The 13,245-nt window shown below is 51.0% G+C and overlaps 1 protein-coding gene across 2 annotated transcripts in view; it reads right to left on the minus strand.

Annotated features, from left to right (window-relative positions):
* Nucleotides 1-461: 461 nt before the first annotated feature.
* Nucleotides 462-13,245, minus strand: part of LOC135507235 (serine/arginine repetitive matrix protein 2-like) — a 58,472-nt gene continuing 45,688 nt past the window's right edge. The window contains exons 7-8 of one of the 2 annotated variants that reach the window (XM_064926831.1): nt 3,356-5,466; nt 462-3,280 (exon numbers count right to left, since the gene is read on the minus strand). In XM_064926831.1, coding sequence (XP_064782903.1) covers nt 552-3,280; nt 3,356-5,466 — 4,840 coding nt within the window. In that variant the 3' untranslated portion in view covers nt 462-551. Of the gene's footprint in view, nt 5,467-13,245 lie in introns of both variants that reach the window. The other variant, XM_064926830.1, reaches the window with a different exon arrangement.

The raw sequence follows: 13,245 nt of genomic DNA on the forward strand, positions 1-13,245 counted from the left end.
AACTCTCCTCTTCCTTCTCTCCGTTTTCACAGCTTTGTCGTCCTCTCCCCTCCTCTCCTCCTGTCTGGTCTCGTCGGGGCAGTATGTGTCATCTAGATTGACGGTGCAGACGTCCCACTCCTTCTCAACGGTGGACTCTGTGTCGGGGGAGTTGATCTTCTTGAGGAACACGCAACACTCCTTCAGTCTCTCTGGACTCCAGGCTTTAGAGCTGAGACGCTGCTGTTTGGTGAGGCCTGTCAGCTGGTCGGGGCTGCAGGGATGACTGGTCTCTGAGGAGGCAGGTAGACAGTGGTGATGTGGAGACCTGGTGAGCTCCTCCCTGGGCTGAGCAGGCCAGACCTGATGAGGTGAGTTGCCTTCCTCCACCAGGCTTCTCCTCCAGATCAGCCTGTTGGGCTGCTTGGCTCTGAGGGTCCAGGTGAGGAACTTTTCTCTGACTCTGAGCAGAGTGGTTCTGTACGTCCCGAGGGCCCTGACCTTCCTCCAAGGAGCTCTGAGACGCAGCCCGCCAGACGCCGGCCTCGCAGTGAACAGACGCCGCCTGGCGTTCAGCTCTCTTCCACGTCGGAGCCGCTCCTGGGCCAGACGGAGCTGGGCGGGGCTCTTCGGCACAGCTTTGGCAAACTTCTTGATGTGTTTGCGTAGTCGCATGGTCTGCGGGCTGGGAAAGACGCTCTCCCTGCTGGCGTTCCGGGGTAGTGCAGGAGCTCATAGGGGTTTCGGGAGCTGGTCTTCTTCACAATGCCCAGAGACTGAGTCTCAGTGGTCTGCATGAACCAGGAGGCCAGCCTCTCCACGCTGCAGCGCCGGTCAAACAGCAGCCGCACTGCCGACCCAACCTCTGGCTTCCAGGAGGACAAAGAGTCGTCGTCGAGTCGCTGCTTGGCGGACATGATCGTCGCCGTCCTGGTGGTGTGGGTGGTATCGGCAGCGACCCAGCTTTGGGATATGAGGCGGATCCTGCGAGCCAGCTCTTGGTTCAGGCTGTCCTGGTCGGAGGAGACGGGCCACCACCTCAACGCCTCGCTGGAGCTGGCCGGGAAAATGGAGTCTACTGAAACCCCCGCTACCTGGCTCAGGTCCTCACACAACACCCCTCCTCTTCCCTCGCTCCTCCTCTCCTCCCTCCCGGACAGCAGCTCCTCCTGCCCTGGGGAGTCCTCTCCTCCCTCCTTCCTCTTGCGATGGCTGCCCTTGCTGCTGGCCCTGTTGATCAGTAGCTGTCTGGATCGGCGCAGCAGGGCGGTACTGTGGCTCAGGGACCTAGAGGTGGAGGTGGCTACAGAGTGAAGCAGGTACACTGAAGGCTTCCTCACCCTCACAGAGTGACGCACCGCCAACACAGGAGGAGTCTGGGTCTGTCGCTCCCTCGCTCCATCCTTGGACTCTGTCGTTCTTTCTATCTGCATCCGAGTGGCGTCCTCGCTAGTGGGCTTGCTGCTGATTTTCCTGAGCTCTTTGGAAGGCTGGGGTTCAGGAAGGAGGGCTTTCCGCTGACAGAGCTTCTCCGGAGATTTCCTGGCTGTGTCCCGGTTCATGTGGATCTTGCGTTTCCCCGGTGACGTGGTGGTGACGGTAACGGAGATTCCGGAGATCTTGACCTTGGCGGGTCTCCCTGGACGACGCATGGCCGCGGTACACTGCAGCTTCTGGCACTTGATAATGTTGCTGCTGTTGCTGGCGTGGGGAGCGAACCTCTTCTCCTTCACCGGTCTGACGAAGTTCAGATCCATCAGCTGCTCTGTAGCCTGGAGACAAGCAGCCTCCTCCGACACTGTCCTCTTGGTTCTGTGGGAGCGTCCGTACACCACGGTGATCTTCAGGTTCCTGTTGGCTGGGTCTCTCTCCTCGTTGCCCTCCTCCCCGGTGCTGCAGCCTAAGGGAACTCCACTGGACAGGTCCTGACCACCCTGCCTGGAGCCACAGCTCGGCTCTACACCCCTTTGCTTGGGCGGGCGGCCGATCGGCCTCTTGGCCCTCTTCTCCAGCTGGGGGCCCAGTTTCTTGGGACGTCCCGGACGTCTTTTTGTGGGGGTGGTTTCACGAAAAGGAGGCGAGCCGTCTCCGTTCTGGGACCCGGGAGAGCGTTTTGGCGGGCTACCCCCCTCTCCTCCTCTCATTGTTCCACACAGCTTTGGTGATGATGATATGGTGTTCTTGGGTGGACTCCTGGTCTGGAGGGGACTCCTGGTCTGGGGTGGACTCCTGGTCTTCGGTGGACTCCTGGTCTTCGGTGGACTACTGGTCTGGAGGGGACTCCTGGTCTTCGGTGGACTCCTAGTCTTCTCTGGGGTCTTCTCTGGACTTCCAGCCCACGATGACTCCTCACAGGGGTCAAAGGTCTCCTGTCCATGCCAGCTGGATCCTGGTGCAGCCGCCTTCAGGGTGTACCTCACCCCCTCCTCACCCACTACTGCAGACACAAACATCAGCTTGATGGGGCTGATGTACTGAGGCTGACCAGTGGGGACCTCTGGCCTGGAGGCTGTCTGAGGGCTCGCTGGTTGGGACTGTTGGCCGGAGTGGGAGGAGCGTAAGCGCCCAAAAGGTTTGGCTGCTCTGAGCCTAACGTTCGCCCTGTTCGGGGAGCGGTGTTTAGGGGGACTCTGCTGCTCAGAGGAAGCTGCAGTGACGGGAATCACCTGACCTCGTCTCTGTGACTCACGGTCTGAACTCTGACCTCTTGCTGTTGATCTACAGCCTCTGCCTCCACTCCTCTCCAGACTGACATCCTCAGGACTGGATGCCAGCGGTAATTCCTCTTCTCTTGCTTCGCCCAACCCCTCAGCTGTGTCTGTGGCCGAGGACGGGGAGTCTGCGCGATTGGTGTTGGGGGCATTGAGTGGTTGCCGATCCTTTGGCGTCCTCTGGGCGGAGAAGATCCTCTCTGAGAAACAGGCAGCAGAATACATCATCCTGGGCTCTGTGACGTAGGAGGAGAACCGCTGGGGAGGGACGATGCTCCTCCTGGACCTCCCAGCCTGGCTGCTCCTCCCCACCACCACCTGGCTGCTGCAGCCTGGCTGGGACCTGCTGCCTCTCCTGGTTCTGCAGGGGTGGGAAGGGCTATTCCTGGCTGACACTCTGCTACTGTCCTTGCTGCTGCCTGCTGTCTCCTCCTCTTCCTCTCTACTCCTCTCAGGAAGACCACTGCTGGTACGACCTGGTGACTCCTCCTCTTCCTCTCTACTCCTCTCAGGAAGACCACTGCTGGTACTACCTGGTGACTCCTCCTCTTCCTCTCTACTCCTCTCAGGAAGACCACTGCTGGTACTACCTGGTGACTCCTCCTCTTCCTCTCTACTCCTCTCAGGAAGACCACTGCCATGGTCACAGGTGCTGCTGGTACTACCTGGTGACTCCTCCTCTTCCTCTCTACTCCTCTCAGGAAGACCACTGCTGGTACTACCTGGTGACTCCTCCTCTTCCTCTCTACTCCTCTCAGGAAGACCACTGCCATGGTCACAGGCGCTGCTGGTACTACCTGGTGACTCCTCCTCTTCCTCTCTACTCTTCTCAGGAAGACCACTGCTGGTACTACCTGGTGACTCCTCCTCTCTCCTCTTCTTAGGGAGGTCACTCCTACTGCTGTCCTGACAGGTGATGTTCCAGCTCTCTGGTTTGTGTTGGTCCTCCTGCGGGGGACTCTGTTGTGTAGAGGAGAGGACTGGGAGCTTCTCCATCTCCTCCTTCATGCCGACTCTATCCTTCGTGACTCTCACTGGAACTGCCTCCTCTGCTGTCACCTTCTCCGTTGCGCCCTCCTTCACTCTACCGGTCTCGCCCTCCTTCACTCTACCGGTTTCTCCCTCTTTCACTCTACCGGTCTCGCCCTCCTTCACTCTACCGGTCTCGCCCTCCTTCACTCTACCGGTCTCGCGCTCCTTCACTCTACCGGTTTCTCCCTCCTTCACTCTACCGGTCTCTCCCTCCTTCACTCTACCGGTCTCTCCCTCCTTCACTCTACTGGTCTCTCCCTCCTTCACTCTACCGGTCTCTCCCTCCTTCACTCTACCGGTCTCTCCCTCCTTCACTCTACTGGTCTCTCCCTCCTTCACTCTACCGGTCTCTCCCTCCTTCACTCTACCGGTCTCTCCCTCCTTCACTCTCCCGGTCTCTCCCTCCTTCTCTCTACCGTTCTCGCCCTCCTCCTCTGTGATTCTGTCTATCTCTGCTGTAACGGGGGTTGGTTCAGGTGAGGAGCATGTAGAAAAGGGCGTGGCACTGCGGCTCTTGTTCTTCCCTAGCGACAGCCTCCTGCCCAGCGATTGGTTCAGCCTGGCCAGCTCCCGTTTGATTAGCAAAGTCTGGCGCCGGGTGGACGACTGGTCGGGCAAAGTCGCCATGGCAGCCAGGGCCTCCTGTCGCCGCCGGGAACGCGTCCGAGGTGGATGGCTCTCGTTGTTGTCATGGTGATGCAACATGTCGTTTAGGCTGTAGTCGCTGCCGCCACCCGTGTTCAGAACGGTGGTGATGATCTCACTCAGGTGGGCGTCGGCCTGGGACTCTGCAATGTGCTGATTGGCCGAGGTCGTCAGGTGGGGATCCTTCTCTAGGTTGTGATTGGCTAAGGCAGAGCTGAGTGGAGGATCCTTCTCCTGGGGTCTGATTGTCTTTAGTTTGTCACTGAAACGCTCCACCAGGTCCTGCTGCTCCCTGTCCTCACCCACCGTCCCACCACACCCAGCCTCCTCCTCTTTTTCCCCCTCCTGCTGCAGAAGAGAGGGAGGCTTGTCTTCCTCCTTACCGTCCATGTCTGAGGGTATGGGGGAGAGAGGGGGAGGAGAGGGGGTGCGGGATCGCTCTCTCTTGAGGACAGGGCACTCGCTTCCTCCTCCTCCTCCCGGGGCTGTGTGTCTGGTCGGGGCCAGGTAGGTGTGTTCTGAGCAGCAGGAGGCGCAGGGCTGGGGGTTGGAGCAACAGACAGAGGCCACGGGACAGACTGAGGGATTAGGGCACAGAGCGGAGGATGAACGAGAAGAGGAGGACGTGAAAGAGCACAGAGAAGAGGAGGTGCGAACCCCAGTGGTGATGTGTCCCAGGGACAGGCTCTGGCAGGACAGGCAGCGGAGGCTCTGGAGGCAGAAACAGACAGGAGGCAGCCAGCAGCAACAGCCTGGACCACCTGGTGTCTTCCAGTCAGTCGGACGCGTGGCTCCACTACGGCTCCAACAGCCAGTGAAGGAAGGAGGAGAGGAAGTGTCGTCCTGTTGTTTGGCCACCAGGTGGCCGCAGAGAGGGTCTGGGGGCGGGACGAGGCGGTGATGGGCGTCCCTGTAGGCCAATGATAGACGGTGCTGCTGGTGGGCGAGCCTCAGGATTCGCTGGAGCAGAGAGCGATGGGCGGGGCATAAAGAGGAGCGCACCGCCTCCAGAGCAGAGCTCCTCTCACTTGGAGCATCGGGCATCCCAGCATCCTCTGCTTCCCTCTGGGGTTCATCCGTAACCGGGGGCAACGGGGAGCTAGAGGTAGACAGGGGATAGGAAAAATATTTTATTTAAAGGAGCCACTTCATTAAATTCACAAGCTTAAACTGTAGGACTCATTCTTATGGAGATTCATTACCACCACAGAAACAATGACAACACAACAGACCTACCTCTAACCCACCAGTCAACAACTCTAACCCACCAGTCAACAACTCTCACCCACCGGTCAACAACTCTAACCCACCAGTCAACAACTCTAACCCACCGGTCAACAACTCTAACCCACCGGTCAACAACTCTAACCCACCGGTCAACAACTCTAACCCACCGGTCAACAAGTCTAACCCACCGGTCAACAACTCTAACCCACCGGTCAACAACTCTAACCCACCGGTCAACAACTCTCACCCACCGGTCAACAACTCTCACCCACCGGTCAACAACTCTCACCCACCGGTCAACAACTCTAACCCACCGGTCAACAACTCTCACCCACCGGTCAACAACTCTAACCCACCGGTCAACAACTCTAACCCACCGGTCAACAACTCTAACCCACCGGTCAACAACTCTAACCCACCGGTCAACAAGTCTAACCCACCGGTCAACAACTCTCACCCACCGGTCAACAACTCTAACCCACCGGTCAACAACTCTAACCCACCGGTCAACAACTCTAACCCACCGGTCAACAACTCTAACCCACCGGTCAACAACTCTAACCCACCGGTCAACAACTCTCACCCACCGGTCAACAACTCTCACCCACCGGTCAACAACTCTAACCCACCGGTCAACAACTAACCCACCGGTCAACAACTCTAACCCACCGGTCAACAACTCTAACCCACCGGTCAACAACTCTAACCCACCGGTCAACAACTCTAACCCACCGGTCAACAACTCTAACCCACCGGTCAACAACTCTAACCCACCGGTCAACAACTCTAACCCACCAGTCAACAACTCTAACCCACCAGTCAACACAAAGCACTGGTGGTCTCCTACGGAAAAAAATCGACTTAAATTTAGCAATATTTGAGATTCTTCAAAGTAGCAACTCTTTGCCTTGACAGCTTTGCACATTCTTGGCATTCTCTTAACTAGCTTCATGAGGTGGTCACCTGGAATGCATTTCAATTAACAGGTGTGCCTTAAGTTAATTTGTGGAATTTCTTTCCTTCTTAATGCGTTTTAGCCAATTAGTTGTGTTGTGATAAGGTAGGGGGGTAAACAGAAGATAGCCCTATTTGGTAAAAGACCAAGTCCATATTATGGTGAGAACAGCTCAAATAAGCAAAGAGAAATGACAGTCCATCATTACTTTAAGACATGAAGGTCAGTCAATACGGAAAACTTCAAGAACTTTGAAAGTTTCTTCAAGTTCAGTCGCAACAATCATCAAGTGCTATGAAACTGGCTCTCATGAGGACCACCACAGGAAGACCCAGAGTTACCTCTGCTGCACAGGATAAGTTCATTAGAGTTACCAGCCTCAGAAATTGCAGCCCAAATAAATGCTTCACAGATTTCAAGTAACAGACACATCTCAACATCAACTGTTCAGAGGAGACTGTGTGAATCAAGCCTTCATGGTCAAATTGCTGCAAAGAAACCACTACTAAAGCACACCAATAAGAAGAAGAGACTTGGTTGGGCCAAGAAACACGAGCAATGGACATTAGACCGGAGGAAACGAGTCCAAATTGGAGATGTTTGGCTCCAACGCCATTTCTTGGTGAGATGCAGAGTAGGTGAACGGATGATCTCTGCATGTCTGGTTCCCACTGTGAAGCATGGAGGAGGAGGTCGTGTCTTTATAGAGACGACCTCCATAAGGGTTGAGAGGTGATAACAGCCCACCATAAGTGTTGAGTGGTGATAACAGCCTGTCTTTATAGAGGTGACCCCCATAAGGGTTGAGTGGTGATAACAGCCCACCATAAGGGTTGAGTGGTGATAACAGCCTGTCTTTATAGAGGTGACCCCCATAAGGGTTGAGTGGTGATAACAGCCCACCATAAGGGTTGAGTGGTGATAACAGCCTGTCTTTATAGAGGTGACCCCCATAAGGGTTGAGTGGTGATAACAGCCTGTCTTTATAGAGGTGACCCTCATAAGGGTTGAGTGGTGATAACAGCCCACCATAAGGGTTGAGTGGTGATAACAGCCTGTCTTTATAGAGGCGACCCCCATAAGGGTTGAGTGGTGATAACAGCCCACCATAAGGGTTGAGTGGTGATAACAGCCCACCATAAGGGTTGAGTGGTGATAACAGCCTGTCTTTATAGAGGCGACCCCCATAAGGGTTGAGTGGTGATAACAGCCCACCATAAGGGTTGAGTGGTGATAACAGCCTGTCTTTATAGAGGTGACCCCCATAAGGGTTGAGTGGTGATAACAGCCCACCATAAGGGTTGAGTGGTGATAACAGCCTGTCTTTATAGAGGCGACCCCCATAAGGGTTGAGTGGTGATAACAGCCTGTCTTTATAGAGGTGACCCCCATAAGGGTTGAGTGGTGATAACAGCCTGTCTTTATAGAGGTGACCCCCATAAGGGTTGAGTGGTGATAACAGCCCACCATAAGGGTTGAGTGGTGATAACAGCCTGTCTTTATAGAGGTGACCCCCATAAGGGTTGAGTGGTGATAACAGCCTGTCTTTATAGAGGTGACCCTCATAAGGGTTGAGTGGTGATAACAGCCCACCATAAGGGTTGAGTGGTGATAACAGCCTGTCTTTATAGAGGTGACCCCCATAAGGGTTGAGTGGTGATAACAGCCCTCCATAAGGGTTGAGTGGTGATAACAGCCCACCATAAGGGTTGAGTGGTGATAACAGCCTGTCTTTATAGAGGCGACCCCCATAAGGGTTGAGTGGTGATAACAGCCCACCATAAGGGTTGAGTGGTGATAACAGCCTGTCTTTATAGAGGTGACCCCCATAAGGGTTGAGTGGTGATAACAACCCACCATAAGGGTTGAGTGGTGATAACAGCCTGTCTTTATAGAGGTGACCCCCATAAGGGTTGAGTGGTGATAACAGCCTGTCTTTATAGAGGCGACCCCCATAAGGGTTGAGTGGTGATAACAGCCTGTCTTTACAGAGGTGACCCCCATAAGGGTTGAGAGGTGATAACAGCCTGTCTTTATAGAGGTGACCACCATAAGGGTTGAGAGGTGATAACAGCCTGTCTTTATAGAGGTGACCACCATAAGGGTTGAGTGGTGATAACAGCCCACAGCCAACTGCTTTCTTCTGGAAAATGTGAAGTCCAAGATGGACAAAGGGGGCGCTGTTGGGGCTGTGTTTCTGGACCTAAGGAAGGCTTTTGATACTGTTAACCATGAGATTCTCATCACAAAATTGTCAAAGTTCAACTTTTCCCCTGATGCCTTGAGATGGATGAAATCATACCTTGAAGGCAGAACTCAGTGTGTCATAGTGAGCAATGAGCTGTCGCCCACTCGTAGCTATGATGTGGGCGTGCCCCAAGGGTCCATACTGGGGCCCCTGCTGTTCAGCCTGTACATTAATGATCTGCCTTCTGTCTGTACTGGGTCTGAAGTTCAAATGTATGCAGGTGATACAGTGATATATGTGCATGCAAAGAGCAAACAACAAGCTGCACAAGAACTCACTACTGTAATGGTCCAGGTTACAAAGTGGCTCAGTGACTCGTGTTTGCATGTTCTTCACAAAGAGGGCAACAGATGCTACTGAGCCAGATGTCTATGTGTCAGGGGAGAAGCTCCAGGTGGTATCCGATTTTAAGTACCTTGGCATCATACTTGATTCCAACCTCTCTTTTAAAAAGCATGTGAAAAAGGTAATTCAAATAACTAAATTCAACCTAGCTAATTTCCGATTTATACGAAATTGTTTGACTACAGAGGTAGCAAAACTGTACTTCAACTCTATGATACTCCCCCACTTAGCATACTGCTTGACTAGTTGGGCCCAAGCTTGCTGTACAACATTAAAACCTATTCAGTCTGTCTACAAACAGGCTCTCCAAGTGCTTGATAGGAAGCCCAATAGCCATCATCATTGTCACATCCTTAGAAAGCATGAGCTCTTGAGTTGGGAAAATCTTGTGCAATACACCGACGCATGTCTTGTATTCAAGATCCTTAATGGCCTGGCTCCCCCTCCACTCAATATTTTTGTTAAACAGAAAACCCAGACATATGGCAGCAGATCCACAAGGTCTGCCATGAGAGGTGACTGTATAATTCCCCTAAGGAAAATGTCTGGAATACACTGCCATCAGACACACATAACTGCACCACATATCACACTTTCACAAAATGCTTGAAGACATGGCTAAAGGTCAATCAGATTTGTGAACATGGTCCCTAGCTGTGTGTTGCCGCTTTCCATGTTGTCTGTTGTCTGTAGCTTGTGAGGTGTGGAAACACTTTGTTGCTTTTATGAATTTTGTCTTGCTGCTTTTTGCTCTATGTTGCTCTGTCTGTATGCTACGTCTTGCTTGTTCTATGTTGCTATTGTCTATATTGTAATTGTTTTTAATAACCTGCCCAGGGACTGCGGTTGAAAATTAGCCGGCTGGCTAAAACCGGCACTTTTACTGAAACGTTGATTAATGTGCACTGTCCCTGTAAAAATAAAAATAAACTCAACTCAAAACTCATAAGGGTTGAGTGGTGATAACAGCCTGTCTTTATAGAGGTGACCCCCATAAGGGTTGAGAGGTGATAAAGCCCCCCATAAGGGTTGAGTGGTGATAAAAGCCTGTCTTTATAGAGGTGACCCCCATAAGGGTTGAGAGGTGATACAGCCCCCCATAAGGATTGAGTGGTGATAACAGCCTGTCTTTATAGAGGTGACCCCCATAAGGGTTGAGAGGTGATAACAGCCCACCATACGGGTTGAGAGGTGATAACAGCCTGTCTTTATAGAGGTGACCCCCATAAGGGTTGAGAGGTGATAACAGCCCACCATACGGGTTGAGAGGTGATAACAGCCCACCATACGGGTTGAGAGGTGATAACAGCCCTCCATACGGGTTGAGAGGTGATAACAGCCTGTCTTTATAGAGGTGACCCCCATAAGGGTTGAGAGGTGATAACAGCCCACCATACGGGTTGAGAGGTGATAACAGCCCACCATACGGGTTGAGAGGTGATAACAGCCCTCCATAAGGGTTGAGAGGTGATAACAGCCCACCATACGGGTTGAGAGGTGATAACAGCCTGTCTTTATAGAGGTGACCCCCATAAGGGTTGAGAGGTATTAACAGCCCACCATAAGGGTTGAGTGGTGATAACAGCCTGTCTTTATAGAGGTGACCCCCATAAGGGTTGAGTGGTGATAACAGCCTGTCTTTATAGAGGTGACCCCCATAAGGGTTGAGAGGTGATAACAGCCCACCATAAGGGTTGAGTGGTGATAACAGCCCCCCATACGGGTTGAGAGGTGATAACAGCCTGTCTTTATAGAGGTGACCCCCATAAGGGTTGAGTGGTGATAACAGCCCCCCATACGGGTTGAGAGGTGATAACAGCCTGTCTTTATAGAGGTGACCCCCATAAGGGTTGAGTGGTGATAACAGCCCCCCATACGGGTTGAGAGGTGATAACAGCCTGTCTTTATAGAGGTGACCCCCATAAGGGTTGAGAGGTGATAACAGCCCACCATACGGGTTGAGAGGTGATAACAGCCTGTCTTTATAGAGGTGACCCCCATAAGGGTTGAGAGGTGATAACAGCCCACCATACGGGTTGAGAGGTGATAACAGCCTGTCTTTATAGAGGTGACCCCCATAAGGGTTGAGAAGTGATAACAGCCTGTCTTTACAGAGGTGACCCCCATAAGGGTTGAGTGGTGATAGCAGCCTGTCTTTATAGAGGCGACCCCCATAAGGGTTGAGTGGTGATAACAGCCCTCCATAAGGGTTGAGTGGTGATAACAGCCTGTCTTTATAGAGGTGACCCCCATAAGGGTTGAGAAGTGATAACAGCCTGTCTTTACAGAGGTGACCCCCATAAGGGTTGAGAGGTGATAACAGCCCACCATAAGGGTTGAGTGGTGATAGCAGCCTGTCTTTATAGAGGCGACCCCCATAAGGGTTGAGTGGTGATAACAGCCTGTCTTTATAGAGGCGACCCCTATAAGGGTTGAGTGGTGATAGCAGCCCACCATAAGGGTTGAGTGTAACATAATTAAAACATGAATTGAAACAATGCAGAGTTTCTACACATTTTGCCATGAAACTGAAATCATATTTTAGCAGTTATAAAGCCATTGCCCTTAAATTCTACACATGTTGCCATGGCTACAGCTGTGGTCTAATTCTGCAACATTATAACATCAATGGGGACCTGATTGTCTAGCGTATATTTTGGGTGATTGTTAGGACTCAAAAGATAATAGGCTATTGTTTAAATATATAGGTCCATTCATCGCTTCTACACACTTTGTATTTAGTCATTTAAAATTTACACTGAAAGCACTTTTCCATCCCAAAAATGTATTTGTAAAACAAATGATAAAAAGTCATCACGCCTAGACCCCCAGTTTGGGAACCACTGTATTTTATATTTAACCTTTATTCAACAAATTCTTATTTTAAATGACGGCCTACCGCGGGAACGGTGGGTTTAACTGCCTTGTTCAGGGGACAGAACGACAGATTTTTTACCTTGGTCGGCTCGGGGGATTCGATCTTGCAACCTTTCGGTTACCAGTCCAACACTCTAATACGGTGCGGCAGGAAGCCTAGTGGTTAGAGTGCAGTGGTGGAAAGTGTACCCTATTGTCATACTTGAGTAAAACTGAAGGGGAAAAAACGATTAGAAAATGACTCAAGTAAAAGTCACCCTTTAAAAATACAACTTAAGTAAAAATCAAAAGTATTTGTTTTTAAATATACTTAAGTATCAAAAGTAAAAAAAAAAAAATCAAATTCCTTATATTAAGCAAAGCATTTTATTTCCAGAAGTCCAGGGGACACACCCCAACACTCTGACATCTAAGCATTCAAAATGGAACGAGAACTTTTTGGACGTCAGAGAAAATGTACGGAGTTAAAAATGACATTATTTTCTTTAGGAATGTAGAGAAGTAAAAGTTGTCCAAAATATAAAATAGTAAAGTACAGATACCCCCCCCCCCCCAAACAAACACAAGTAAAAGCACTTTAAAATACTACTTAAGTACTGCTAGAGTACCAGCATCTTCCCCGATTCAGTCAGCATCACCACCTAGTGGTCTAAATGGGGTACTGGAGACAATAAATACAAATACTAATACAACATTTAAAATCCCCAACTCATTTAGAACAGAGCAACACAGCATCAAAGGGCCTCTTTAAAGATTTAAAAAACAAACATTTTTTTTAGACACAAATCAATCAAAATAATATTTAAAAAAAATCACAGACCTGAAACAAAATGTGGAAAGAAAAAGATTTCCAAGCAGCAAAACTAAACGCTTCACGACAACAATTAAACATTTATCATTCAGAGTCCAAATCGATGTATGTATAAAATAACTGATTTCTGTTCAAGTATTTTTTTATTCGAAATATGTAGACAGTTGAAAACAACAAAGACATCACCTGAAGATGTATAGAAGCAAGGCTGTTACTGGTATTGAGGAGTGTAACCATGGTAATACCGCAGTAGACCCTAGTCTGAGTTTGGGTCGGTCAGTGTAACCATGGTAATACCGCAGTAGACCCTAGTCTGAGTTTGGGTCGGTCAGTGTAACCATGGTAATACCGCAGTAGACCCTAGTCTGAGTTTGGGTCGGTCAGTGTAACCATGGTAATACCGCAGTAGAACCTC

This window comes from Oncorhynchus masou, chromosome 20, assembly GCF_036934945.1.
Source record: "Oncorhynchus masou masou isolate Uvic2021 chromosome 20, UVic_Omas_1.1, whole genome shotgun sequence".
In the NCBI taxonomy this organism is placed as follows: domain Eukaryota; kingdom Metazoa; phylum Chordata; class Actinopteri; order Salmoniformes; family Salmonidae; genus Oncorhynchus; species Oncorhynchus masou.